General features: G+C 44.2%; 2 protein-coding genes across 3 annotated transcripts in view; both read right to left on the bottom strand.

The window, feature by feature from the left end:
* Positions 1 to 1132: 1132 nt before the first annotated feature.
* The window catches only part of LOC311021203 (uncharacterized protein), a 36443-nt gene continuing 12222 nt past the window's right edge, over positions 1133 to 25353 (bottom strand). The window contains exons 2-3 of one of the 2 annotated variants that reach the window (XM_084021645.1): positions 23180 to 23300; positions 1133 to 3319 (exon numbers count right to left, since the gene is read on the bottom strand). In XM_084021645.1, the coding sequence (XP_083877771.1) occupies positions 1632 to 3319; positions 23180 to 23300 (1809 nt within the window). In that variant the 3' untranslated portion in view covers positions 1133 to 1631. The remainder of the gene's footprint in view (positions 3320 to 23179; positions 23301 to 25353) is intronic. The other variant, XM_084021646.1, reaches the window with a different exon arrangement.
* On the bottom strand, positions 12237 to 17578 carry LOC311020689 (uncharacterized protein; the record flags this gene model as incomplete). Its single annotated transcript, XM_084020898.1, has 4 exons — positions 16365 to 17578; positions 15854 to 15882; positions 12355 to 14958; positions 12237 to 12256 (listed from the first exon to the last, which is right to left on the bottom strand). The coding sequence occupies exons 3-4, from the start codon at positions 13685 to 13687 to the stop codon at positions 12237 to 12239; spliced, it is 1353 nt and encodes a 450-aa protein (XP_083877024.1). The 5' UTR covers positions 13688 to 14958; positions 15854 to 15882; positions 16365 to 17578.

Genomic DNA, 25353 nt, shown 5'->3' with positions numbered 1-25353 from the left:
GAACACACCGGCTGACTTGGAAAATAGGTCTTATGTCCAAAATTCCCAACTATCCCTTTATAAGCTGCTTTCACCATGTTTAACTCACATTCAAGGACTTATTGCCTCTACAACTGTTCTACATTTTAATGTTTTCGTGAGGCTAAATTTATCAGTAGCATTTAGTCTTTGGTAAATGGTAAAAAACAATTGAATTGCCCTCCTGTGATGTTTACTGGTAGGCCGTTAGGACATGCAGTACCAAAACCTGCCACAAAAACCCCACCAATATCGGGATTTAAAAAAATCACTGCGACAAATTGAGGCAAAACACCCTCCGATTTTTAATATGATTTTAACAAGAATATGATCTTTCAAAAAAAGTGAGTTTGGACCCGATACTAGCTTTTTGTAATATGACTCTGAAGTTGGGCAAAGATGTGTTTACTTCCATTTTTGAGCCTTAATATCTGTGAAACTAATCTGAGAGAGACCATATTTTGTAGAATGTTTAAGCTAACACTAGAGATAGAGGCAGAAGTGATAGAAGTCTTTTATCTGCAAAAATGGGGGCTCAGACACTCTTCAAATGTACTACTTTATTTCAACAAGCCACATTTTAAGTACCTTCCATACTAGGTTATCATTGAGCTACACCCCCCATATTCCATGTCTGGAGGCTATTAGTAACAGATATACACTGTAGACATTTTGAAGGCCACAGGTGAGACAGTTTTCCAGATATTGCGGTTTAAAAATGGCTTTTCAGAGTATGATGCCAAAAAACGTAGTAGAGACCTAATATTTTGGATTTGTCCTATTAACAAGTGTATCTTTGTACCTGAATTTTTTTAGGACATTCTGAGATGGTCAGGTGGGAAGATTTTCAGAAATTTGATGAAATGACACGGAATAACCCACAGGAAATTTGTCAAAACTAAGAGCCAATCAGCTCTTAGATGGGAGGGATCCGTCTGGATCAGCCAGTTTTGATAAATCAAATAACTAATTTGTTCAATTGACAGATTTATTTCACTTAGTTCCCTCACAGTACTGACAGAACAGGATCAGAGTTTCTGTTTCAGTAACTGAAACTCACAAGCCTTTCTGAGTCTATAAAAATTCTAAAAAAGTCAAGAATATTCAGCGAAACCTGTTTTAATCATATTTATTCTCCTGCAAAATAAGTTCATTTCAAATTAAACTTTTCCAGGATCGTCTGAAGGAAGTCCTAGACGTTCTGTGACACGGTGCTGAATAAAATGTTCCCACAATGGGGAAAAAATAAAACCAGACTTTAGTCTTTTCGTTTTGTCATTTCTGCTTTCGATCACAACACAGAGTGCAACTCTGAGAGACCCTCGATAAAATATTCAGTTTTATATTTCTTTAAACTGAAGTACTAAAGTGACACTTCTAGATTTTATTTCCTCCCATATCCCAAAATGTCCTCCAATCTGTTTTTCTTGTGAAGCTCCGTCATCACAGCTGCTGCACCTGCAACTCAGTCAATTATAACAACAATATGTTGGATCTTAAGAGTTACTTTAAACCAAAACCAGTTTAACATTTTAACTTCTCTTCTTTTTGCTACAAATGAAAGTAACAAAATCCTTGATTTTGTTACTTTCCCAAATCCCAGATTGTCTCACTCATGACGTCCCGTTTAAGGCTCCTGGAGGACATTTGTGCAGCGTTTGTGCAGCGTTGACACATTTGTGCTCTCTGAGGCTCCTCATGGAGGTGAAGCTCCTGCTGCAGGTGGAGCAGCTGAACGGTTTCTGTCCCGTATGAACCAGCTGGTGGGACTTCAGGTTGTTGTTCTGACTGAATCCCTTCCCACAGACGCCGCACTCGAACGGTTTCTCTCCGCTGTGGACGCGTTTGTGTCTGACGAGGTTCTGCGACACGCTGAAACTCTTCCCGCAGACCTCGCAAACGTACGGCTTCTCCCCGCTATGCGTGCGCTCGTGGAGCTTGGCGCTCGCCTGCGTGGAGAAGGTTTTCTGACACTCAGCGCAGCTGAACGGTTTCCCCTCCGAGTGACTGCGTCGGTGCGTCTTCAAGTAGCTGAGTGAGCTGTAGCCGCGGCCGCAGACGTCGCAGGAGAATGCTTTGCTGCCGCCGTGCAGCTGCAGGTGAGTCCTCAGAATCTGGGCGCTGGTGAAGCTCTTCCCGCACTCGTGGCAGGTGTGCACGTTCTGTCCGCTGTGAGCCCGCTGGTGGCGTTTCAGTGACGTGGACGAGGAGAAGCTTTTGCCACAGTCACTGCAGCTGTACGGTTTGATGCCGGCATGGCTGCGCTCGTGCACCAGCAGTGCGCTGAGCTGTCTGAAGCCCTTCCCGCATGCATTGCAGATGAACGCCAACTCGCCGCTGTGCAAGGCGCGGTGCACCTTCAGGTGTCCCGCCTGCGTGAAGCTGCGGCCGCACACGTCGCAGTGGAACTCCCGGCGGCCTGAGTGGACGAGCTGGTGGCGGCGCAGGTTGGCCGACACGCTGAAGCTCTTCCCGCAGGTGTCGCAGCTGAAGGCCTTCTCTCCGGTGTGGACGCGGCGGTGCACAGTCAGGCTGCTGCGGCTGGAGAAGCCGTTGCCGCACTGCTCACAGGTGTGCGGCCGCTCACCCGTGTGCGTCCTCAAGTGAACTCTGAGGCCGCTCCGCTGGCTGAAGCTCTTCCTGCAGACGCTGCAGGTGAACGGCCTCAGTCCTTTGTGGACGGTCAGCTGGTGGACTTGGACGCTGCGGCGCGTGGTGAAGCCTTTCTGGCACGTGGCACATTCAAAGGGTTTGTCCTTCAGGTGTACTCTCTGGTGTGCAGACAGGTAGCCATGTTTGGAGAACTCCTTCCCACACTCTGCACACCTGAGCCGGCTCTCTGTTTTCCGACAGGTGAGTCTGTGTTTTCTAAGGCAGCACTTCGCGGCCAGCGTCTCGCCGCAGGCTGAACACGTCAGCGGCTGGCCACGCTGCCCCCAACTGGTCTGGTGCATCCTGAGGTGGCTGCGGGTGCCAAACGCCTTCCCGCAGTGTGAACATCTGTAGGGCCGCTGCCTGCCGTGCGCGGTGAGCTGGTGGACGGTGACGCTGCTGCGGGCCAAGAACGCCTTCCCACAGGTGGAGCAGCTGAAGGGCCGCTCTCGGCTGTGGACGCGCAGGTGAGCACTCCGTCGGGAGAAACTGCCGCTGCCGACGTTGCAGCTGCAGGTCCATCTGCTGCCTGCCCGAGGAGGCTGCTCTGATTGGCTGCTGTCACCTGTCGGTGCGTCTGATTGGCGGCTCACCTCCACCTGAGCGTCTCTTTCAGCTGCAGGGGAGACGGAGTCGTGCTGAGGCTCGACTGCAGAGAGAGAGAAAGAAGGATGAATATGACGAAGCTCCTCTGATAATATGATTGCAGGGTATACTGGCACTAGAAAAGTATTGAGATACCCTGCTGTTAAAAAAGGTCTGATACCTCGCTGTATTGGTAGCGGTACTCCTAATACTTTACTTATACAGTAGTGCTTTAATACGAGCTGTTCCTATGAGTTGATGTGTGTGCAGTGCTAGAGGTTTACAAGTTACAGGAATATTAAAGCAGGACACGAACCGCTCACCGACTGCAGTCCTGCTCTGAGCTGGTGTCTATCAGCAGAACTCCATAAAACAAAACAAAGAAAATAACAACACAGCTCTAATTACCAACCAAATATTCTGATAAAATTAGACTCTTCATTTTCTGAATTTCTGAAATAATAATACGTTTATTTGAAAACAGGGACAGTGCACAAACATTACTGTAAATGCGCCAGAATTAGCCAAGAGGCTATTTTTCATCTGTAGTCCCTAGACAGATGTTGAAGTCACCCTAAAAACAGAACAGAATAATAATTCATCAGACACATAATCCACCAAAGAGCATGTGTTGAAGCCTTATTTTACACATTTCTCAGCAACGTAAAGTGGACTGCAAGATGTGAGGGAATTGTCTCCGTACCCGATTCCCTTAGTGTCAAATTCATACATAAGTTTAAGTTTATTTATGGATAACCCCTTGAGATGAGCAGTCATCTCTTTTTCGAGGGGGTCCAACCAAACATACAATACAAGACAAGACATTACAGTTACAACAACAGACACAACATACATAGAGGCTCTCATCAACACACCTATCCACACACCAATCCCAAAACCCCTCCATCCCCAACTGCTGCAGTTTATAACAATTGCCAATTGACTTGACAACAATAACAATAGGGTCATTCCATTTGAAAACAACCAATATAAGGGCACCATGTACATGGTACCTCTCAGATTTTGCTGAAAAGCGGTGAAAATATGCCTTATGTTACCAAACAAGGGAATCTGAAGTTTCAGGTCAATATCTCAAACGGTTTGCCTGTGGCGTCAATTTGAATTTCAAGTGCCACACCCAAATGATACATTTGAATTTTGCTTTTAATTTTTTGGCATTTTGCAGGCCCATAACTTCTGTTCTAATAGTGATATAAGGCTGGAAATTGGTCTGTTCCTTACTGTTTGGGTGAGAGGTGGGTCACCAAAGTCCTAAACAATTTTGACGGCATGTGTGATTTTTCACTTTTTGGGTGCCCCTAGCACCACGATCATATTTATTCTAAACAGTATTATTTGTTATATTTGGGAACTTTGCTCTTGCCAAAATTAATTTAAAGGGTATGGTACCACTGGTGGGGGTTTTATGGGGGTCCAAAAACCCTTTCGAGCAGAGGTGACTCTTTTGGAACCCCATATTTGGACCCCCAAATGACCATGTGGGCACTTGACGATCCTAATGGGATTCATACCAGATAAAGATACATATTTGTTATTTTTAATGAAATAAAACCTTTGACTATGAAGCTCCATAATATCAATTTTATTCTTAACTAGAGAATGCAATTTCTACGAAACTGCGGTGTGAATGATGACTGCTGAATAGCTGACGCTACGCTGGTATGATGATTTGAATGTGTATGAAGAAGGTAAAGAAGGATGAATAGTTGGAAAAGTGGGACGAGACATGGGTACATGCACTCGAACCACTCCACCACCTGCGTGACGGTGAACTATCCCTATAAGTGTGTCTCTGGCCAGAGGCTCAGTTAAAGGGTTACCGTGGCAACTTGAAGTCCCCCCAGGCTGAGGGAGAAACATGGAGAAAAACACCTCTGCGCTGGTCTCACATTTGGACAAAAACGGTCGGTCCTAACAGAAAAAAAAAAACACACCATCATCGCTGTAAGGCTTTCCCGAACGTTTTGATATGATTTTGGTGTTTCTGCAGTAAATATTTTGGAGACAGTTGCAAGTTTAAAACAGGGCTCCTCTCGCTACTTCTCTCAGAACATTTTCTATTGGATTCAGTGAGGAGCAGAGACTGACATGGCTGCACTTAGAGGCTGCTAATTCAAATTCTGTAAATCTCACAGATTTCTTGAGCACATTGTGAGAGACAGGACAAGTTTGTCTACAAATTTGGAAAATAGCATGTGTGTAAAGTGTAAATTGTGGCCAGGAGGAGTTTGGAGAGAGGAAAAATCGAGGAAAAATCGACCTTCCACCCCGACGATGATGTCAGCCACTCTAACACTTAGAGTTCCATGCAATACACACCCATTATAATCTCCTGATTTCTCCCAAAACGATCATGGTCATTGAACAGTGATTGCTCAAAAACTATATGACCTATTGAAACGTGGATTGACACACCAATACACAAGACTTGTGTCTACATTTTAAAGTTTAAATGGAGTTTCTAGGTGAATGTATGAATGAATGGTGAGCAGTTGAATGTGCCTGAAAATGCACGGAATTTTGTCAAATTTGAATGTTCCCAACATGAGCCCATTGACTTGAATGTTAAAAAAATTACGTAAAACGTTGAATATTTCTGAATTTCTGAATGTTATGAATGAGAAAAGCAGTAGCGGGAATGTCCTAAATGAGATGAACCAGGGCTGTAAACTAGCAGTCGCCACTCGCCAAATGCGACTAAAATATTCCCCTGGCGACTTAATTTTGGAGGGATACATGCCACTGGGGCGGGTAAATGTTTGGCCCGATGGTCGTGCTCTTGCAACAAATTATGCATGATATAACAAAACATTGTAGTAGCTAGGGGTGTGACGAGATCCCGTACCACGAGATCTCGCGAGATTAAAGTCGACGATATTTCCCGTTGCGTTAAAAATCCGTCTCGCAAGATTTGTGAGCTATACATAGCTGAGGTTTTACAGACAGCTGTTACTGACTGGGAGCTTAAAAAACCCAACCACGGCATCGCTTATTGTTACCGACAATGCACGTAATATGGACGTGGCCGTGCGCGACGCGGGATTGAAGTCGCACATCTGTTTTGCGCACACTATAAAACTTGCAACCCAAGCTGGCTTCGGTGTTCCCCGCGTCGCTCGTTTACTCGGGCGGGTGAGACGTGTGACTGCTTTTTTTCATCGTAGTTCAGCGGCTACCGCGGTGAAAATGTTCAAGCAGAAACGGCTACAATTGCCATCACACAAGTTAATGACGGGCATGTTGGATATGCTGGCTCGTTACCTTGAGTAGCAAGCTGCCATAGCAGCAGCTCTGACCAGCCCAGAGATAAGACAGAACTCCCGAAGCATTGATACACTTGACAGCTGCGATGTCAGAGATGCTGAAGATGCTGTAGTTGCAGCATGTTGTTCATGACATACTTGGTCAGGCTCCGTTTGCACTATTTGCACTCTGTATTGACAAAGTAGAACTTTGATTTGGTTTTGCACATATTTACACTTGGGAAAAAGAAATATTTTATTTTATTTTAACTTTTATAAATTTTAGTTTCAGTTTAAATTTGTGAAAGAAGAAGTTAATTAAAAGATCATGCTTAAATCATGCATGTAAAGAGTTATAATAAAATATTTCAAAATGCATGTGCAACTCTGTTAAATTAAAGTCTGTCCAGTCATATATTTTGTCATTGTAGTTTTCTTAAAATCTCGTCTCGTTCTGGTGAACCCAATATCGTGTCTCGTCTCGTGAGCGGAGTGTATCGTCACACCCCTAGTAGTAGCTGTAAACTGATAAATTATGACGGTAGCAAACGTCAAGCTAAACCGGTGATTTGTTGTGTGTCACACTGAAGTAGCTCCCCCGTCACCGCTGTAGAAAATAGTTCCCCCAAAGCAACGTAGCATGCGCGTCACCGCTCTTTAAAAGTTTGGCGCAGTGAGTGTGATTCACACCGGCCGCGGAAGCGCCGCGAATAGGCGCGGCCGTCCCGCGCCGTGAAGCGATCGTTTCCGCGTCTGCTCTATTTTTTGCGCATGCCGCGAGCGAACGCATCAATTCTGGCAGTAAATCACACAAAGAAACACGAAACAATCCGGTCAATTTTCAAAATAAAAGCAATTTTCAAAATAAAATACCGCGATTGACAAATGCGATCATATTTGTGTATATCAACTCGCACTGGGAAACAGGAAGAGAAAATACATTTAATAAATGTGAAGAGTAGATAAACAAATATGCGTATTTCAACGGTATATCTGCACTACTTCTCTCTCTCTCTCTCTGTCTCAGTTCTGATGAGTAATTAATGAGTGTTTCCTTTGTCACAGTTTTGCACTGTTAAAGTTTTCAATTTGCAATGTTTGAGATGAAATGAATGAAATTCAATTAATAATATTAAAATGTATTTCTAAATAATACTTTGGCCTCTTTTTTAAGCATGTACTGCTCTATAATAGTTATCTCAATGAAAAGTAGTGAAACAGATGTATATGCAACAAAAAGAGGCAATTTATTATTTGGCCGGTGAAAAATTTACTTGGCCGGTAGATTCTTTCATCTACCGGTCCCCTTGGCAGGTGAGCCAAAAAGTTAGTTTACAGCCCTGAGATGAACGTTTTGAAGTTTGAATGAAGTGAATCGGTTGAATAATGTTGAAGGAGTTAAGGTTTGAAAAAACAGGCGGAAGAATAATAAATACGTAGAATAACAAAGGATGTGAATGATTTCATCAACGCAACCATTTTTGACATTTTTTCCAGAAGTCTGGAAAGTAGATCAGGGAGAATTTAGAGATGATAAAGCATGAAAATAGTGGAAATAACTTAGTAATATGCTCAGTGATGGCAAACAATTAAATATTGCTGGCCATTAATTTCCTGAAAATCACAAATTAGCCCCTTATCTCCGATGAAAGAGACCCGCCTGCGACAAGCGACTTGCAGCACGAGCAAGTCTGCAGGCCACTGATGCAAACCATATTCTGGAGATTGTTGGAGCCATTCTTAGTTTGTTTCTAGCTACCTATTTAAAGGTACAATATGTAAGAAATCTAAAGCAACTTGCCCTAAAATCATCCTAATATGTCATAGAGACTCAGGAATAATGATCATATAACATACTGAACTCACCAACAACAACAGTACAGCCAAAATATTTGCATTTAAAAAAATATTTTGCGGACAGCAAATCATGCTTATGTTTTGAAAACATGTTTTGGCACGTGGCGCCACCCACTGGCATCTACAAATCATTGCAGTCAGTAGAGTCTCAGCTGCCGAGCAACCACGGGTTGCCAGTTTCGACTAACCTACAATGGCGGAGGCAACGAAACCCAAAAGAGTTTGTTATGATTCACAAAAACTGAGGCAAAGCGAGGGTCTATGTAGGGGATGCATTTGAACGGTCGAGACAGTTGAAAGCTGAGAGGAATTTGAAATCGGATGCAGAATTGGCTACACTTCTCCTACACAGGTAAGTCCCCTGCCCCCCATCTGCTTCCCCGCGGCATCCGAGCGCTCTTTCCCAGCCTTGCGCAGGTTGAAAACCTGGCTGCGCAACACTAGGAAGCAGGAAAGACTTACGCATTACGCTAATCATAACTCTACACTTTGTTAATTAATCGCTGTTGTTAGCAGGCTCCATGAGCTGGACACCGACTCACGGAGCGGTTCCTGGTCGGTCAGAGCACAGCCGACCCGGCACACCGAGGATCAACAGCTGAGTGGCGGCGGCGAAGAGGCGGAGGCTCCGCTTTTATGTCAGCGTCATAACGCTTTTGGTGCGTGTTTAAAACAGTAGGTTTACTTCAAAACGCGAGCGTCAGATGCTGTCAGAGCGTTTATGAACAGTGTTTCAGAGCTCCCCCTAAATGTCTCAGGTAGGCTTTCAGGTAATTTCGCAGCATAACACAGCGCCTTCCAAGTAAAAAAGACGTACGGCAAAATCTGGAATGAAAAATGTTGAGTTTAATCAGCAGAGTGGTGCTGCTGACGATGCGTAGGAAGGAGGCTGACGACTTCTCTCATTATAGAACATTTATTTCAGAACAATGAAATGTGGCCATCTGCCGGTTGGGTTGAGCGCGGACTGACTGGAATATGAAAAACGTCCCGCATAAAAATGTCCATGTACGGGAAGCCCATTAGGTCACAATACAATACATGAACATTCATTACATTAATTATTGTGTGTGCTCTTGCGCCCTCTTGTGTCTCTAAGAGTAAACAATATTTACAGTCATGTAACCTGAGAACATAAAAATAGGCTTACATTTTAACACCCCCACTTGTACTCAGGTTGGTAACACAAAAACACCAAAACAAGATTAAACAAATGTGTACCTTTGGCTTACACATATTAGTCACCAAAAAGAAGACCTGCAAACTTTCCCAGTTTGAACTTGCTGACAGGCTTCGTCATCACATCAGCGACCATTTCATCAGTAGCACAATACATTAAATTCACCTTACCCTCATTCACAGTAGACCTAATAAAGTGATACCTAATGTCTATGTGTTTACAACGCTTTCTATTCACAGGATTTCTGGCAAGAGCAATCGTCCCCTGATTGTCTTCGTGTATTACCGTTTGTGTGTATTGGTAACCATCCATATTCTCCAGTAATTGTTCTAGGTAAAGGCATTCCTGAACAGTAGAAGCAAGTGCCATATACTCTGCTTCGCATGTGGAAAGTGCAACAGTAGGTTGCTTCTTTGCCTTCCATGAAACAAGTGCACTGTTTTCACTAAGACTAACACAGTATCCTGTGGTACTGCGGCGATCACTGGTATCAGCCGCCCAGTCTGCATCACTGTAGGCTTTTATACCAAGATTCTCAGTGCTTCTCCTAAAGGTTAAACCTTTGTCTGCTGTACCTTTAAGGTATCGCAGGACATGCTTCACAGTAACCCATTGCTCCTCTGTAGGCTCAGCTAGGTACTGTGACAGCCTGCTCACCACAAAACTCAGATCAGGCCTAGTGCAGGTCGTCAGGTATATCAGACTGCCCACGGCCTCTCTGTACATCCTGATATGTCATTTTAACTGCATCATTACTGTATTCGAGCTTTTGCTCACAAGGGGTATCTCTCACCCTGCATTCTGACATGTTGAAACGCTGTAGAATTTTGTTAATGTACTTCTCTTGTGACATCTTAATGCATTCATCAGAAAAATCAAAATCAATACCAAGAAAATGTTTGAGTTGCCCCAAATCTTTCATCTTGAATTGCTCTGCAAGCATCCCTTTCACCTTTTTCAGTTTTCCTTCATCGCTTGCAGCGATGATCAAGTCATCGACCCACACAATTATGATCACTTTCCCTTCTTTAGACTCTTGGGAATAAACACAGTTGTCAGCTTGGTTTTGTGTGAAACCATTTTCAGTTAAGCAATCATGTAAAACCCTGTTCCAGTTTCTTCCAGACTGTTTGAGACCATAAAGCGATTTCTCTAGCCTATAGACTACACCCTCTTTTTCTTCATAGCCCTCTGGTGGATTGATGTAGATTTCGTGGTCGATGGGGGCGTATAAGAACGCGGTTTTCACGTCCATTTGGTGGACCAGTAAATTTTCCTGCACTGCCTTCTGTAGCACAATTCTAACACTGGTTAGGTCTGCTGTAGGTGAAAACGTTTCCCCATAGTCTACCCCCATTTTCTGGCTGTAGCCCTTGGCGACAAATCGAGCCTTGTACTGGTCATTCCCATCTACACCAGACTTGATTGCGTAAACCCACCTACCCCCCACTGGTTTCTTGCCCACGGGTAGTGTTGTCGGGGTAAAGGTTTTATTCTCATTTAGAGACTGGATTTCCTCATTCATTGCTTTTCTCCATTCTTTTGAATTGTCTGACTGCATTGCTTCACCATAAGTTTGCGGAATGCCACAAACTGCTCTGCAGCAGTAGTCTACTGTGACATGCATCCCGTCACTATCACTGTCTTCTCTCACGAAGTCGCCTAGGTAATTTGGTGCCCTCCTTTCTCTTGTTGGATACCGCCTACTCTCAGGATCGATGCTTGTAACACTTCCAGTTTCATTATGCTCAGTAGACTCATTTGCTGCCCTTGGACTATCGCAATGTGGACTTTTACCGGGTTCATTTAGCTCTAGAGCCTTTTCTGCACTCCTGTTGACCCCCTGCGTCCCCCTAGTCCTGACTCTGTGCCCCACACCGTCATCATTTAGATCTGGCTCATCTGTCTGTGTTTGTTTTTCTGCAGCTGTTTTGCTCACAAATTTCACCAGCCTGTGTTTTTGCACTTTGTTTGTATTTGGGTGATACACCAAATACGCTGGGCTATTTTTATCGTACCCCACAAAACGCCCCTGATCACACGTGGAGTCAAGCTTTCCCTTTTCCTGCTCATAATTGTAGCAAACAGATCCGAATCGTTGCATTCTGGACACATTGGGCTTTTTGTTTGTCAACATCTCGTAAGGAGTCAGCCCTGTGCGCTTGTTCAAGCATCTGTTGCGTACCGTTGCTGCTGTTTGTACTGCGTAGTGCCAAAGGTGTTTTGGTAACTCACTTTCAATTAGCATGCACCTGCCCATCTCGAAAAGAGTACGCCACCCACGTTCTGCTGTTCCATTTTGGTGCGGTGAGTACGGAGCTGTCGTCTCATGCCTAATTTTGCTTTTCCTCAGCAGCGCCTGGAAATCACCACCTGTGAACTCAGTTCCATTATCAGATCGCATACACTTCACCTTCCCATAAGGGGATACATCTGCAAGGAATTTTTCAGTTGCCTGCACTGCGTCACTCTTTTTCTTTAGAAAGTAAACAAATACTGCATTTGAGTAATCATCGGTAAAAGACTGTGCATATTTGTACCCATCTAATGACTCAGTGGCTATTGGACCTGCAAGGTCTGTGTGTATCATTTCTAAAGGAGCCTTTGCTCTGGCATCGGGGTTCCTATTTCTAGTTTGTGTAAACTTCCCTTGAATACACACCTCACACTCTTGCTCAGGCTTACTCATTTTTCCCTTGATCTGCATACCATCAACAACATCATGTAACCTAAGCACATCATCATAATTACAGTGGCCTAATATCTCATGCCATGCTTGGATGTCGTGGGTTGCATTACACTTATCATCAGTTGACTCAATCTCAGTGTGCAGGTAGTACAATCTGCCAAACACATGAATGTCAAACCTGGTACCATACCTGGTTATCAAGACATCATTATCTTCTTTGAAGACGACTGTGGACCCATTCGTGGTTGCTGCCTTCACCGAGAAAATGTTCTGCGGGTACGACGGCACATACAGAGCGTCCAACAGTTTCGCATTGCACCGCCGTCCACTGCTGTCGATGAGGGTAACCACTGCCATGCCTCTCCGCTGAGCGACGCCGCTGCATCTGGTCCCATCAGCCAACTCGACGCTGTGAGTCTCCGGCCTGAAGGTGCTGTCGAAACTTGTGAACAAGGCGATGTCGTTGATGACGTGGGATGTGGCCCCGGTGTCCACCATCAGGCCCCTCTCCTGGATGGTGCGCGCCGGCTGCTGCTGGTCACTGGCCCGTCCGTCCGCCATCTTGAACGCGAAGTCCTCCTTTACCTCAGCATTCTCCGACACTTGGCTCACGCCGTCCCTTCGGTCTCTGTCGTTGTCTTTTCGTCTGCATGTCGCGTCCCTGTGTGTGTCACTTTTGCAAACACTACACCACGTCTTCTGTCGACACGCTCTCGCTCGGTGCCCCTTGGTCCCGCACTTGAAGCACACCATCTCGCTGTCGTCTTTGCCCGGTCCATGTGCGCTGCTACTGGGAGGTCGCCGTCCGGTTCTCCCCTGGGTCTTCATCACGCTGTCATCGTTCGACCCGGTTGCTCTGATGTTCTCGGTTTCCTCGAAACTCCGCAATTTGGTCTTGAAGTCAGCAAACGTGATGTTATCGTAGGTGTGCGACACATGAATTGCGAATGGCTTGAAGCTCTCTGGCAATCCCTTCAGCGCCATAGCCACCAGCAAACTGTCCCCCAGCGTTTCTCCCGCGCTTCTCAGGGCAGTTATGGCGGTCTCTGCTCTAATGATATAGTCTATTACACTTTCGCCGATGGACTTTTGAAGTGAGGTCAGCGTGATGTACAAACTAATTATACGAGGATTTCCCTTCCCTGCATAATAGTCTCTCAGAATATTTAATGCTTTTCTGCCATCATCTTGCGCATCTCTCATTACCAGAGACAGACTTTTGTCATCTAGCAGTAGGATCAACTCTGCATACGCGTCCGCGTTTTTCTCAGGATCTGCTGCTATTTCAGCTTCTTCTTCTGGCTCATTCAACACAGTGTTTTTCAGCCCTAATAAACGAAAGTGTCCCAACAATTTAGTTTCCCAAACTTCATATTTTGCCTCGTCGCCGTCGAATACCAGTCGATGTAGCCTGCTGCTACTTGCCCTTCGTTGCTCTGCCATGCTAGCTTGCCCCTCTCCTCAGGTTAGCAGCCTTCCTCAGCACGCGATCCGTTGCAACTTTCTTGGCTTTCGTCGACTATCTTCTCCTCCAAACGTCTCCTGGGCCCATAACCTGTTGAGTTTTATCAGCAGAGTGGTGCTGCTGACGATGCGTAGGAAGGAGGCTGACGACTTCTCTCATTATAGAACATTTATTTCAGAACAATGAAATGTGGCCATCTGCCGGTTGGGTTGAGCGCGGACTGACTGGAATATGAAAAACGTCCCGCATAAAAATGTCCATGTACGGGAAGCCCATTAGGTCACAATACAATACATGAACATTCATTACATTAATTATTGTGTGTGCTCTTGCGCCCTCTTGTGTCTCTAAGAGTAAACAATATTTACAGTCATGTAACCTGAGAACATAAAAATAGGCTTACATTTTAACAAAAAATGGCACTGTTATTTCATCCCCGAATCCCATTCATAAACACAATATCTAATATCAGTTAACGAGTCGTTTTCCGTTTTTAAAACGAATAACGGGATACGAGTCATTTTTCCGTTTTTCGTTCTTTTATTTTGAAGCGAAAACGGGAAACGACTCGTTTCCGTGACGCGAGTTTCACGCCAGCGTATGAAAAAGTTTCGCAGATTTTTTATAAATGCTTGTCGACCTGATAATATAAGCATTTATAAAAAAAAATTAAGCGAAATCTTTTCATACTCTTGCGTGAAACTCGCGTCACGGAAACAGCTGGGTATACGCCGACTGCCATTAAACACCAACGAAGAAGAAGCTGTGTAAAAACGGACGTGCCGTCTACGCAAACAGCGTAGCTTTAGCAGTAGAAGCTATCAGGCAAGTGTTCTTTTTAAATAAACTCCTAATGTACTTACAAACTTTAAAATGCCTCATTTTGTGAATACAGACCCTATGTGTACTACTGCAGAAGTTTGGTAACATTCCATGCATTATTAGTGGGGAAATTTACGAGATATAATGTATGTACCATCGCGCTATTACGAAGCCGTTCGGCTGATCGCCCTTTCTTGACCACTGCTGACCATCGCTAAAAATGCTTCCGAGGGGGTGTTTGGCTGGATGTCTTGGCGGAAATTACCTAGGGTCCATTTCACTCCGAACCATCACTTTAAAGGAGGTTCCACCTGTTATTGCCACACCCACACAAGAAGCTCCAAATTCACAAAAGCACTGTGATGACACTGTTTCAGTTGGTAGCAGAAGATCTGTGAGAACCAACTCATCAACATCCTCCCTTAGCCTGCAATCAGAAGCCAAGAAAGCAGCTTTAATTGCCCGTGCTGCTGCACTTAAAGAGAAACAAGAGCTTGATAAAGCAGAAGCAGAAATTAAAGCATGAAAAGACAAATGCAGAGCTTAAAGTATTGTCATCTCAGGACACTGAATTTAAACCTGTGTCAACATCCAGAGTCCCAGAGTGTTTAAAGTCACAGATGAACTTGAAAATCACAGAAATGCTAATAAAAGGAACAAAGTCGGGCTCTCTTACCATCCAGAAAAATCCCTGTATTTAAAGGTGACCCTCTACAGTACATCACATTCATTATCACTTTCGAACAGTGCATCGAAGAAAAATAAACCAAAGGCTATAGTACAAAGCTGCCTGCACATGAGCCCACAAAGAGGAAATTACATTTTGATAGCTTCTGCATATCAGCAAAGGGCTCTACACTGGGCTCAAATCAGATCAGAAGATGGCAAAGCCCTACACGATTATGCTCTGTTCTTGAGAGAATGCTGCAACACTATGGAGGACATTGAGATCCTGGAGGATATCAACAACCCTTCCCACCTGAGAGCTGTTGTTTCCAAATTACCATTCAAGCTTAAAGAGAAATGGAGGTCTATAGCATATGACCATCATGAACATAACAACAAAAGAGTCAAGTTCAAACAACTTGTTGATTTTATCGAAAAACAAGCCAACATCACTGTCGATCCACTCTTTGGAGATATCCAGGATCAAAGACTAACTAAAGATAAGCAGTTGCCACCCAAAGATAAGCAGTTATCTAGATCACCTAGAAGCACAAATTAGAAAGTCGTTTTTAGCTCCCCCTCACAAGAGTAGTTTTGTCACTATAGCAGAAACACCAGAGAGTTGAAGAGTTGAATGTCCAGACTACAGTACTTACTCATCCCCCTCAGCCAAGATGTGTCTCTTCTGTAAGGGAAAGCACAACACAGAAACATGCAAAGAGCTCAATATGAAGAAGTACACTGAAAGAGTATGTTTCGGTTGGGTAACTAAAGGACAGCAGGAAGACAAGATGGCGCCTGTGTCGGCTAGCCGTCTGCCTCGCCTGCTTCGCTTGTTCAGTTTATTATTTGCTACTGCTCTTTTTTTCTGTTTTTGTTGCCGGGATGTCTCTGCTTTAATTGTTTATGATCGCCAAGCCCTACTCAACATCCAAGCCTCTGGCCTTTTGGGTAGACAGTCAGTGAACCCCCCTCCTGTGCTTTCGGACGTACCCGCGTACCTGCGCCGCCTTCCATGCACCCTTCCCCGGAGAAAGCGCTTCAGAAGACGGGGAACGCGTGGAGGTGTGCAAGTGAGACTCAAGGCCTACCTGCTGACTTGCTCCACTGTAACAGGTTCTCGCCTCCTCCTCGATGGATACTTTTTTCCGGCTGTCCGAAACCTACCGCACTTCAGGGCCCGTTGGATGCGCCATGTTGACGCCGCTCCATCGGCTCCTGTCGTCCCGATGACAGCGCCCGACCCGTCCGCTGCTCCACCGACGTGGCCCGCTCCACCTGCTCCGCTCGTCCCGATGACAGCGCCCGACCTGTCCGCTGCTCCACCGACGTGGCCCGCTCCACCTGCTCCGCTCGTCCCGATGACAGCGCCCGACCCGTCCGCTGCTGCTCCACCGACGTGGCCCGCTCCACCTGCTCCGCTCGGGCCGATGACAGCGCCCGACCCGTCCGCTGCTCCACCGACGTGGCCCGCTCCACCTGCGCTGTCTCGTCTGTGTGCTGCTCCCGGTCTGATGACCGAGCGCCGTTTTTGAGGCTGGCAGTCGCAGGCCCGCAAAGGCGGTGTTAGCCACGCATTTCTTCGCCCGTTGAAACGTGCTGCACCGTCAACTAGCGTGGAGGTCAAGCTTAGCATGGCCCTGCTAAATGCTAGATCAATAGCAAACAAGAATTTTCTGCTTAATGACTTCTTCACCTTTCGTGAACTGGATTTTATGTTTATGTTTGTGACGGAGACCTGGCTTCATGCTGGTGAGTAAACATGCACACACTTACACACAATCCACCCATAACCAACCAGACAGACTACAAGCAAAATCAACAAACAAGTAAGTGCAAACTCGAAGCACGTAAGAATCTCTCAACAGCATAAAGGCTTTAGCTAAGCACCACTCGTAAGAAGCTATTGACCTAACAAATGGGCAAAAGAAAACACCCGGAAAACACCCGGAGGCAGAACACTCGCAGTCAGATCAGCCACAAAACTCAATTTTCCAGCCAGGAAAATACATTACCTGTATCTATGATGATGACCGGTTCATTTAAAACATTGTTGAACATTCAGATGAACTATGGACGCAGTGCTCACCAATACAAACTTGACCAAAAAGACCATGATAAAAGTCACTGCTTCCACAATTTCTTGGATAATAGTTATCTATCTATCTATCTATCTATCTATCTATCTATCTATCTATCTATCTATCTATCTATCTATCTGCGTCAATAGATGTCTGGCACACTGACACAACAAATGATATGTTGGAATGGCACCCAACAGGGGATCTGTCTTTGGTCCGATGGCCATGTGAGGATGTTGTTGATACGCTTCATGAATTTGACAAAAACGTCACCATGTTCATCTGAACGTTCAACAATGTTTCCAATGAACCAGTCATCATCAAAGACACAGGCAATGTATTTTCCTGGCTGGAAAATTGAGTTTTGCGGTTGATCTGACTGTGAGTGTTCTGCCTCTGGGTGTTCTGTATCAAAGTGTTCTGAAACCGATTGTTGTCCTGCATCGACATCTGTGAATATTGTAACTGTGATATTCTTTTCCATCTGTATCTTATTTTTGGAAATTGGTATAAAGTAGGGCTGAACGATTTATCGTTTTCTGACCGAAATCGCGATTTCAGACAACGCGATCATGTGATCGCCAAAGCTGCGGTTTTTGCAGCGCTCCTGACTCCCCCAGGATCTGTTGTCAACTATTTTACACATGCCGTCTCCCGACCATCCTGCCAAGCTCACCAATCAGACTACTCGTGAACAGGTCACGCTAACCAATCAGTATTAACCTGCTCCGTATTTGTAATTAGTCAGAAATTACTTCAACTGGACCAGAAGCGGAGTTAGGGGATTTAATCGCCAAGAAAAACAGCACGTCCGTCATTTGGGAGTATTTCGGGTTTGAGGCTGCAGACGTGCACCAGAAACGGGTACTGTGCAAAACCTGTCGCGCTAAAGTTGCAACATCCAGCGGAAACACAACCAATATATACCGGTGATATAATCTCCCGCGAGAGGGTGCATTTCACGGCAGGGGCGCTGATTACGGCACAACACCAGCACTTGAAAAATCACCGCAGACATTTGCATGACGCGTGCATGACGAAAAAGTCCGGTAAAAAGTCCGGTGACTATGATGATCAGGCCCACTGTAGCAAACAGACTACAATTACAGCATCTTTTGCCAGTGTAACTCCGTACGATAAGAGCAGCGGAAGACACCGGAAAGACGGATTTAAAAACCTCCTCCGCACGCTGGACAGAAGATATACGATTCCCTCCCGCACCGACTTCTAACAGGTTGCCGTCCCACAGCTATACGCGGTGTGTAAAGAAAAAGTGGTAAGCCATAAATGAATGACCCACCTATTTTAATGTCTGACATATTTTTTAGAAGGGTCATTTTATTTCCATAACAAATTTTGTATTTGATTTACAATTAAATTATTACAGTTAAGGATTTTTGCACATTTTAAGACAGTCAAAGATGGCTCTTTTAGTTCATTTGTAATAACTGCCATTGGTCAAGGACTTTAAAGAATGAACATGCATGTTTCTTGTTAATAAATTCATTTGGAAGCAATTTTTAACTTTAGTCCTTGCATTAGAGTAATAGCATTCAATGTTTTAATGTTACTGTACATTGTGAATATTGCAATGAAGCTTGATTTGAAGGAAATCGTGAATCAAATCGAAATCGCAATATCTGTCAGAAAAATCGCAATTAGATCTTTTCCCAAAATCGTTCAGCCCTAGTATAAAGCAATGATACGATCATGTTCCACTGATCGTTTTGGCCGAGGTGTAACATCTCTCCAATTCGTATGTTTCCTCGTGTTTTTAGGGCCCGAGAGCCGACAACGTCGGGCTGCAAAGCCCTATTGTTATGTGAATGTTTCTTATTAGGGCCCGAGCGCTGACAACATCGGGCTGCGAAGCCCTATTGTTGTTGCAATGTTTATTATTCTTTTACGAGTTCGACGTGCCTTTTGGGGGCCTCAGTATTAAAAAAAACTAACCGAATTTGGTGTGTCCATGTGGCCTGGTGAAAAATGTGAGAATTTGGCGTTTTCGCATTCGCCCAAGAAAAAGTTGCTCGCTAGCGCCACCTAGCGTGTCTATTCGCCAGCCCCGCCGCACCGTAACTCCGACTGACATGAATTTTTGCACACGTCCTCTACAAAATCATCTTGGAGTACCAAAGTCCGCCTACCGAAATTTCCGCCATCTTGGATTTTTTGAAAAACCGGACTTTTTGCATTTCTCCAATACCGTTGATCCGATTTGGATGAAATTCGGTGTGCTTACTCGATAGACCTAGCTGGGGTTATGGTCCAAAAAGGTTTTGAAAATATAATTTAATCAGAAGATATCGGCCAATGAAGATAAGAGGGTTGGGCCACCAAAACGCAATTAGCATAACTATAACCTTTGGCCCAAAAAATACAAAACTTGTATTAATTTTGAAAATATATATCAATTTTCATCAAAATCAAGTAATGTGGGGCGCTTCCACAAATTTCCCAAAATTGCTATTTTCGGCTGTTTTTGGCCCTTTTTTGGCCATTCACAGGGGTTGTACTAAATCCAACTTGTGCTATACCGTTGATCCGATCAATACCAAAATTTGATATATGGTTGAAAAGGCCTTAAGGACAAAAAGTTACTCAAAGATGCTCCAAAAGTTTAAGGGCGTGGCCAGGGCGATGCCATGACTACACTACTATTTTGAACCTTAAAAACCATTAAACCATTAAAACTGTTATAACTTCACCGTTTTTTCTCCAATCTGCTCCGAAATATTCATGCTTGATAAGAGTTACGTCCTGAACACAACTGCACTGCAATTTTGACTCACAGTCAGAGCACCACCTGATGGCAACAGGAAATGTGACTGATTTTATGCCCTTTTTCTGAGCAACAGCCCCCCCTCAAGGTAGGGCGTACACGCATGAAATATTTTTTCCTAGATAGCACATGTGGAGATGTACAAAAAAGCCTCTTGGACCCACCGCTTAAAGTCATCATAAAGTGGGTAAAAAAAAAATGTTTTTAGCCAGGTGTGTAATTCAGCCATGTTTCTCACTCAATCCTCACTCAGGACACATAGGGGGGAGAGACACAGGGGCACAGCAACCACCAGGGGGAGTCAGAGATCTATCAGTGACACATGGAGAAGCTGTGAATCTGACATGCAGTTCCAGTCTGCTTTACACCAGATCAACAGTAATGCCACTTTTAATTCCTTTTTTTAATTCCTCTCATTTCAGCTGGACACAAAAGGAGGAGGGGACATGGCACACTTCACATGCACCTCACACAGCTGTCAGTTGATCTCTGCCATAAACATCAAAACTATTATAACTTCAGTGTTTCATCTCTGATCTGCTCCAAACTTTCCATACTTCATTAGAGTTCCTTCCTGAACACATCTGCACTGTGATATTCACTCACAGTCAGAGCGCCACCTACTGGCGACAGGAAATGTCATTGATTTTGTGACTTTTTCCAAGTAAAAGCCTTACCTGATTTTTTTTTACTAATTCCACTCATTTCGCCTGCAAGGAGGACACAGGGGGAGGAGGAGAGATGTCAGGAAGGCATGGACATGTGTGTGAGCTCTGTGACTGAAATGTAGTTCCACTTGTGACCGCAGCCACTCCACGACTGCACGTGACAGACAGATGGCTTTGAATGTCAATCGCTTGTGTCTAAACTTGCGCCACAAGGACGTGGCTGCCGCACAGGTAGGCGACTGCACAGTGCCATGTGACCGCAGGCACTCCACGACCGCACGTGAGAGATGGATGCCGTTCGGTGTCAATCGCTTGTGTCTCAACTTGCGCCAGAGGCGACCGCAGGCACTCCACGACCGCATATGAGCGAAGGCCCGTCACGATACTGCTCGCAGTTTTAATTTAATATCTTCTGCACTAACATAGAAGAATGTAATGTTCTTAATGCTTTCTTTTGCCCACTGAAACATCTCCATTGGTGTCAGAATATGGTTTGCATCAGTGGCCTGCAGACTTGCTCGTGCTGCAAGTCGCTTGTTGCAGGCGGGTCTCTTTCATCGGGGATAAGGGGTTGTTCTGTGATTTTCAGGAAATGAATGGCCAGCAGTCTTAATATTTAATTGTTTGCCATCACTGAGCATAATACTAAGTTATTTCCACTATTTTCATGCTTTATCATCTCTAAATTCTCCCTGATCTACATTCCAGACTTCTGGAAAAAATGTCCAAAATGGTGCATTATTAAGAATAAAATTCATGTTATGGAGCTTCATAGTCAAAGGTTTTATTTCATTAAAAAAAGAACAAATATGTATCTTTATCTGGTATGAATCCCATTAGGATCATCAAGTGCCTACGTGGTCATTTGGGGGTCCAAATATGGGGTTCCAAAAGAGTCACCTCTGCCCGAAAGGGTTTTTGGACCCCCATAAATCTCCCACCAGTGGTACCATACCCTTCAATTCATTTTGGCAAGAGCAAAGTTCCCAAATATAACAAATAATCCTGTTTAGAATAAATATGATCATTAATCGTGGTGCTAGGGGCACCTAAAAAGTGAAAAATCACACATGCCGTCAAAATCTTTTAGGACTTTGGTGACCCACCTCTCACCCGAACAGTAAGTAATATTGATTCTGAATTGTGCAGAATTGTGTAGTACAAACAAGAATGAACTAACATACCAATTGTCAGCCTTCTATCACTATTAGAACAGAAGTTATGGGCCTCCAAAAATGCCAAAAAATTAAATGCGAAAATCCAATGCGTTAAAAAGGGGTGTGGCATTTGAAAGTAAAATGGAAACTTCAGATTCCCTGGTTTGGTAACATAAGGCATATTTTCACCGAATCTGAGAGGTGTCATGTACATGGGTGGCTGAGTTGGCATGGAATGACCCAATAGCCATGTGCTACAGCAAAATGCAACAGGCAATACCCTATACTCATATCCAAACAGCATACACCAGACACCTCATGCATTATACACGTATACATACTGTATACGTATACTGCTTGTTTCTATATGCCTATTATTATTATTGTTGTTCTCTTTATGACAAGCTCTGTTGTCATGAAGGGGGAAGATGTACTGATAACAGTAACTGTCGTAAAGAGAGGCGGGGCCAATGGGGATTTACGGCTGCTGTAAAGTGTGGTGCAGAGAGCACGCTGTAGCAGTAAAACAACACAAACCTGATAGCCATTATTACCAATAACAACAATACAGTCGCTACATCATCTTATGAATTGATTTACCTTTAATCTGAGTTAATAAGTGTCTGCTTCTCCAGGCGAGGCAAGGTCACAAACAAGACACTAGCATGTCTCTCAGGGCCGAACACAAAGTTCTTCCCTTTCACCGAGACAAAATACCCCAGACACAAAGTCCTCCAGATAACGTGGGCTTCTTATGATAACGTGGCCAGGAGGACAGTGGGCAGACTTGGGGTTGGCTCTGCACTGTTCATTTCAACTGTTTCACTGCTCAAACCCAGATTCTCACCATGTACATCAGGCACCAAAATGTTTCTGGACATCTACCGCCTCCAGAGGTCTCCTTGCTTCCACTCATATGAATTTCCATCACAAGAGAGAGACATTCTCTTCACAAACACTACTTACACTCAACATAGAGCTGTCTACAGTTACTGTGGTGGTCTTCCTGCTTTTGGCAGCTTTCCCTCATCAACTTCTCACAGAACTTCATCTGAATGTACCATCTGAATGTACTAAACTCAAATATAGAAGACATCAGACTACTGCATGCATGTACATTACTAAATCACTACACATTTTTAATTAATAAAACTAATGTTAAGTTTCATGTTCTTTCATCTATTATTCTATTCAGTGTTTGCCCTGATATTGTTTTAGTATCAGTATCAAGATATTTAGGTGGGGAATAGTATCAAAGTCTGTATGTTGGTATCAGGATAGCACTAGTCCTTACTGGGTTTCTGCTCCTGGTTCTCCTGGTTGTCCTCCAGTAGCCTCCTCAGCTCCTCCAGCAGAGACTCACAGAGTCTCCTCATCACAGCCAGCAGCTCCTCCTGCAACACACACCATGAAGACTGAGCTCCGGTTAATTAGAGGGACTTTGTTTGAGAGAATAACCTGGGCTCTGAGTGTAAATCTGGACACCAACTTCAAATCTTCATAAAGTCGTTTACAGAAAGACAGTCAAATAAGACACAACACAGATTGCATATATAAGAAACACTAGTGATTGACTTTGGTTGTCTATAATGTCCAGTAATCTCATCTACACAGTCCTGCTTTAAACTTGGTGTTGTTGCATTTTGCAGCTGATCCAAGAGGCTAAAGTGGAGAATTTTCTAAACTCAAAAATTAACATTCATCCTTCAGTTCATCACAAACATTCAACACCAACATTGCTGGAGATACGTGGTTTACCTGGTCAAGTAAGGCCCCGTTTACACGAGGACGCTTGCGGGTAAAAACGTCAAAATATTTTATCGGAAGTGCCTTTCATTTAGACGGTGACGGCGTTTTGGGGGCTTAAAAACGCAAACATCTGAAACCACCCTCCAGAGTGGAAAACTTGAAAACGCTCCGCCGTAGAGTTTCCGTCTACACTGCCAAGACGCAAAACTCTCCTCGGATCTGCTCACGTCGCGTACGCGTTTACATCACGTTAAGCCCTGATTATGCTTCCGCGTAGTGATCACGCAACGGCAACGCAACGGCCACGCAGTTGCTTGGAGACCGTGATGGTTCTGCGTTGGGTTTACGTGTCGAAATGCAATTCAATGCCACACCGGTAAAGGGCGCTATGTTTTTTGTAAAGACTGACCGACCGACCGAGACTCTTGACGTATATCGTCTTTAGCCTCGTTATAGCGTATTTGTTTACTTTCCGGCTTTAAACGTCCACAATTTTCCAGAACTTGGTGTTTTATTTCTTTGTGCAAAAGCGACAAGGTGCAAACAATAAAAGTAGCCTATTAAAAGTTTAAATGGCGGTGGTTATGAGTGGAAACGGTCTCCAGCGGATGTAGTTAGCGGACCAATCACAGCCAATGCCGCTGCGTTGGTGTTGCGTCGCCTGGACGCGCGTCTAGGATTTTTGGGAGGTGCACGTCGGGCCCTTGCGTTGGACGTAAGGGGGGTCCGCAAGGACGTAAGGGGTCCGCAAGCCCCCTTGCGTTGTGTCGACGCGGAAGCATAACTTGGGCTTAAAGCCCAAGTTATGCTTCATGGTTTTCGCGGCGCCGACAACAGAAGAAGGAAGATTCTATGCATGCGCTTAAACATGGCGATGTTGTGTGATAGTGGATCACAGCATCACCTAGCCGCTTGGCATGCATACCCAATCGAATTCCACACACTTTTGCGTCACCCTATGCACGCAGATTTCCGCCGATTGAAAAAGCCCCGTCAAGCCAGCCGCCGCTTGAAATCTGTTGCGCATCTATTTCTGCACTTATTTCTGCGTCGGGTGCCCGACGTGGCCAAAATGGATGGGAAAGCAGTTTTTATACCTGGTGCCATGTTTAAACGTGAGGAAAATGATAGGTTTGCTAATATTTTCAATGTGAAAAATATCAAGACATTCTACTGTATGGTTTTATAAAAAATCCAATTCATAATCCCTCCCAGTATCAAAGTCAGCAATGCGAATGAATAATTTCCTGATTTTCAAAAAATCATTAAAATTATTCCTTAAGAGGTTCGCTAATATTTTCAATGGATTCTTGTTCAGAGTGACCCTGACTATTATTATTGCAAATATCAAGTAATTTTACTGTATGGTTTTATAAAGAATTAAATTCAAAATCACTCCCACTGTCAAAGTGCATCAAGGCGAATTAATAATTTCCTGATTTAAAAAAAAAAAAAAAGCATTTTGGCTGGATACTTTCCTCATGATTTAAGACAGAGGTTTGCACATTTGTTTTCTTTATTGAAAACAACAAGAAAGTCTTTAGTAGCAAAAAATAAAATCCAACTTTCAAAACAAATGTACATAAATATATTTCTGAAAAATGACATAGGCCTAAGTATCAAATAAAAATAAGAATTGCAATATTTCACAGAAACTGTCACAGTGTCGACTTTAAATTAAAAACTGAAGCCTTAATTTTTTTTTTTTTACTTTTGGTT

The sequence above is a fragment of the Eutrigla gurnardus genome (genome assembly GCF_963514095.1).
Source record: "Eutrigla gurnardus genome assembly, chromosome: 11".
Classification (NCBI taxonomy): Eukaryota; Metazoa; Chordata; class Actinopteri; order Perciformes; family Triglidae; genus Eutrigla; species Eutrigla gurnardus.
The sequence above is the reverse complement of the archived record's forward strand: the minus strand, read 5'-3'. Positions and strand labels throughout refer to the sequence as shown.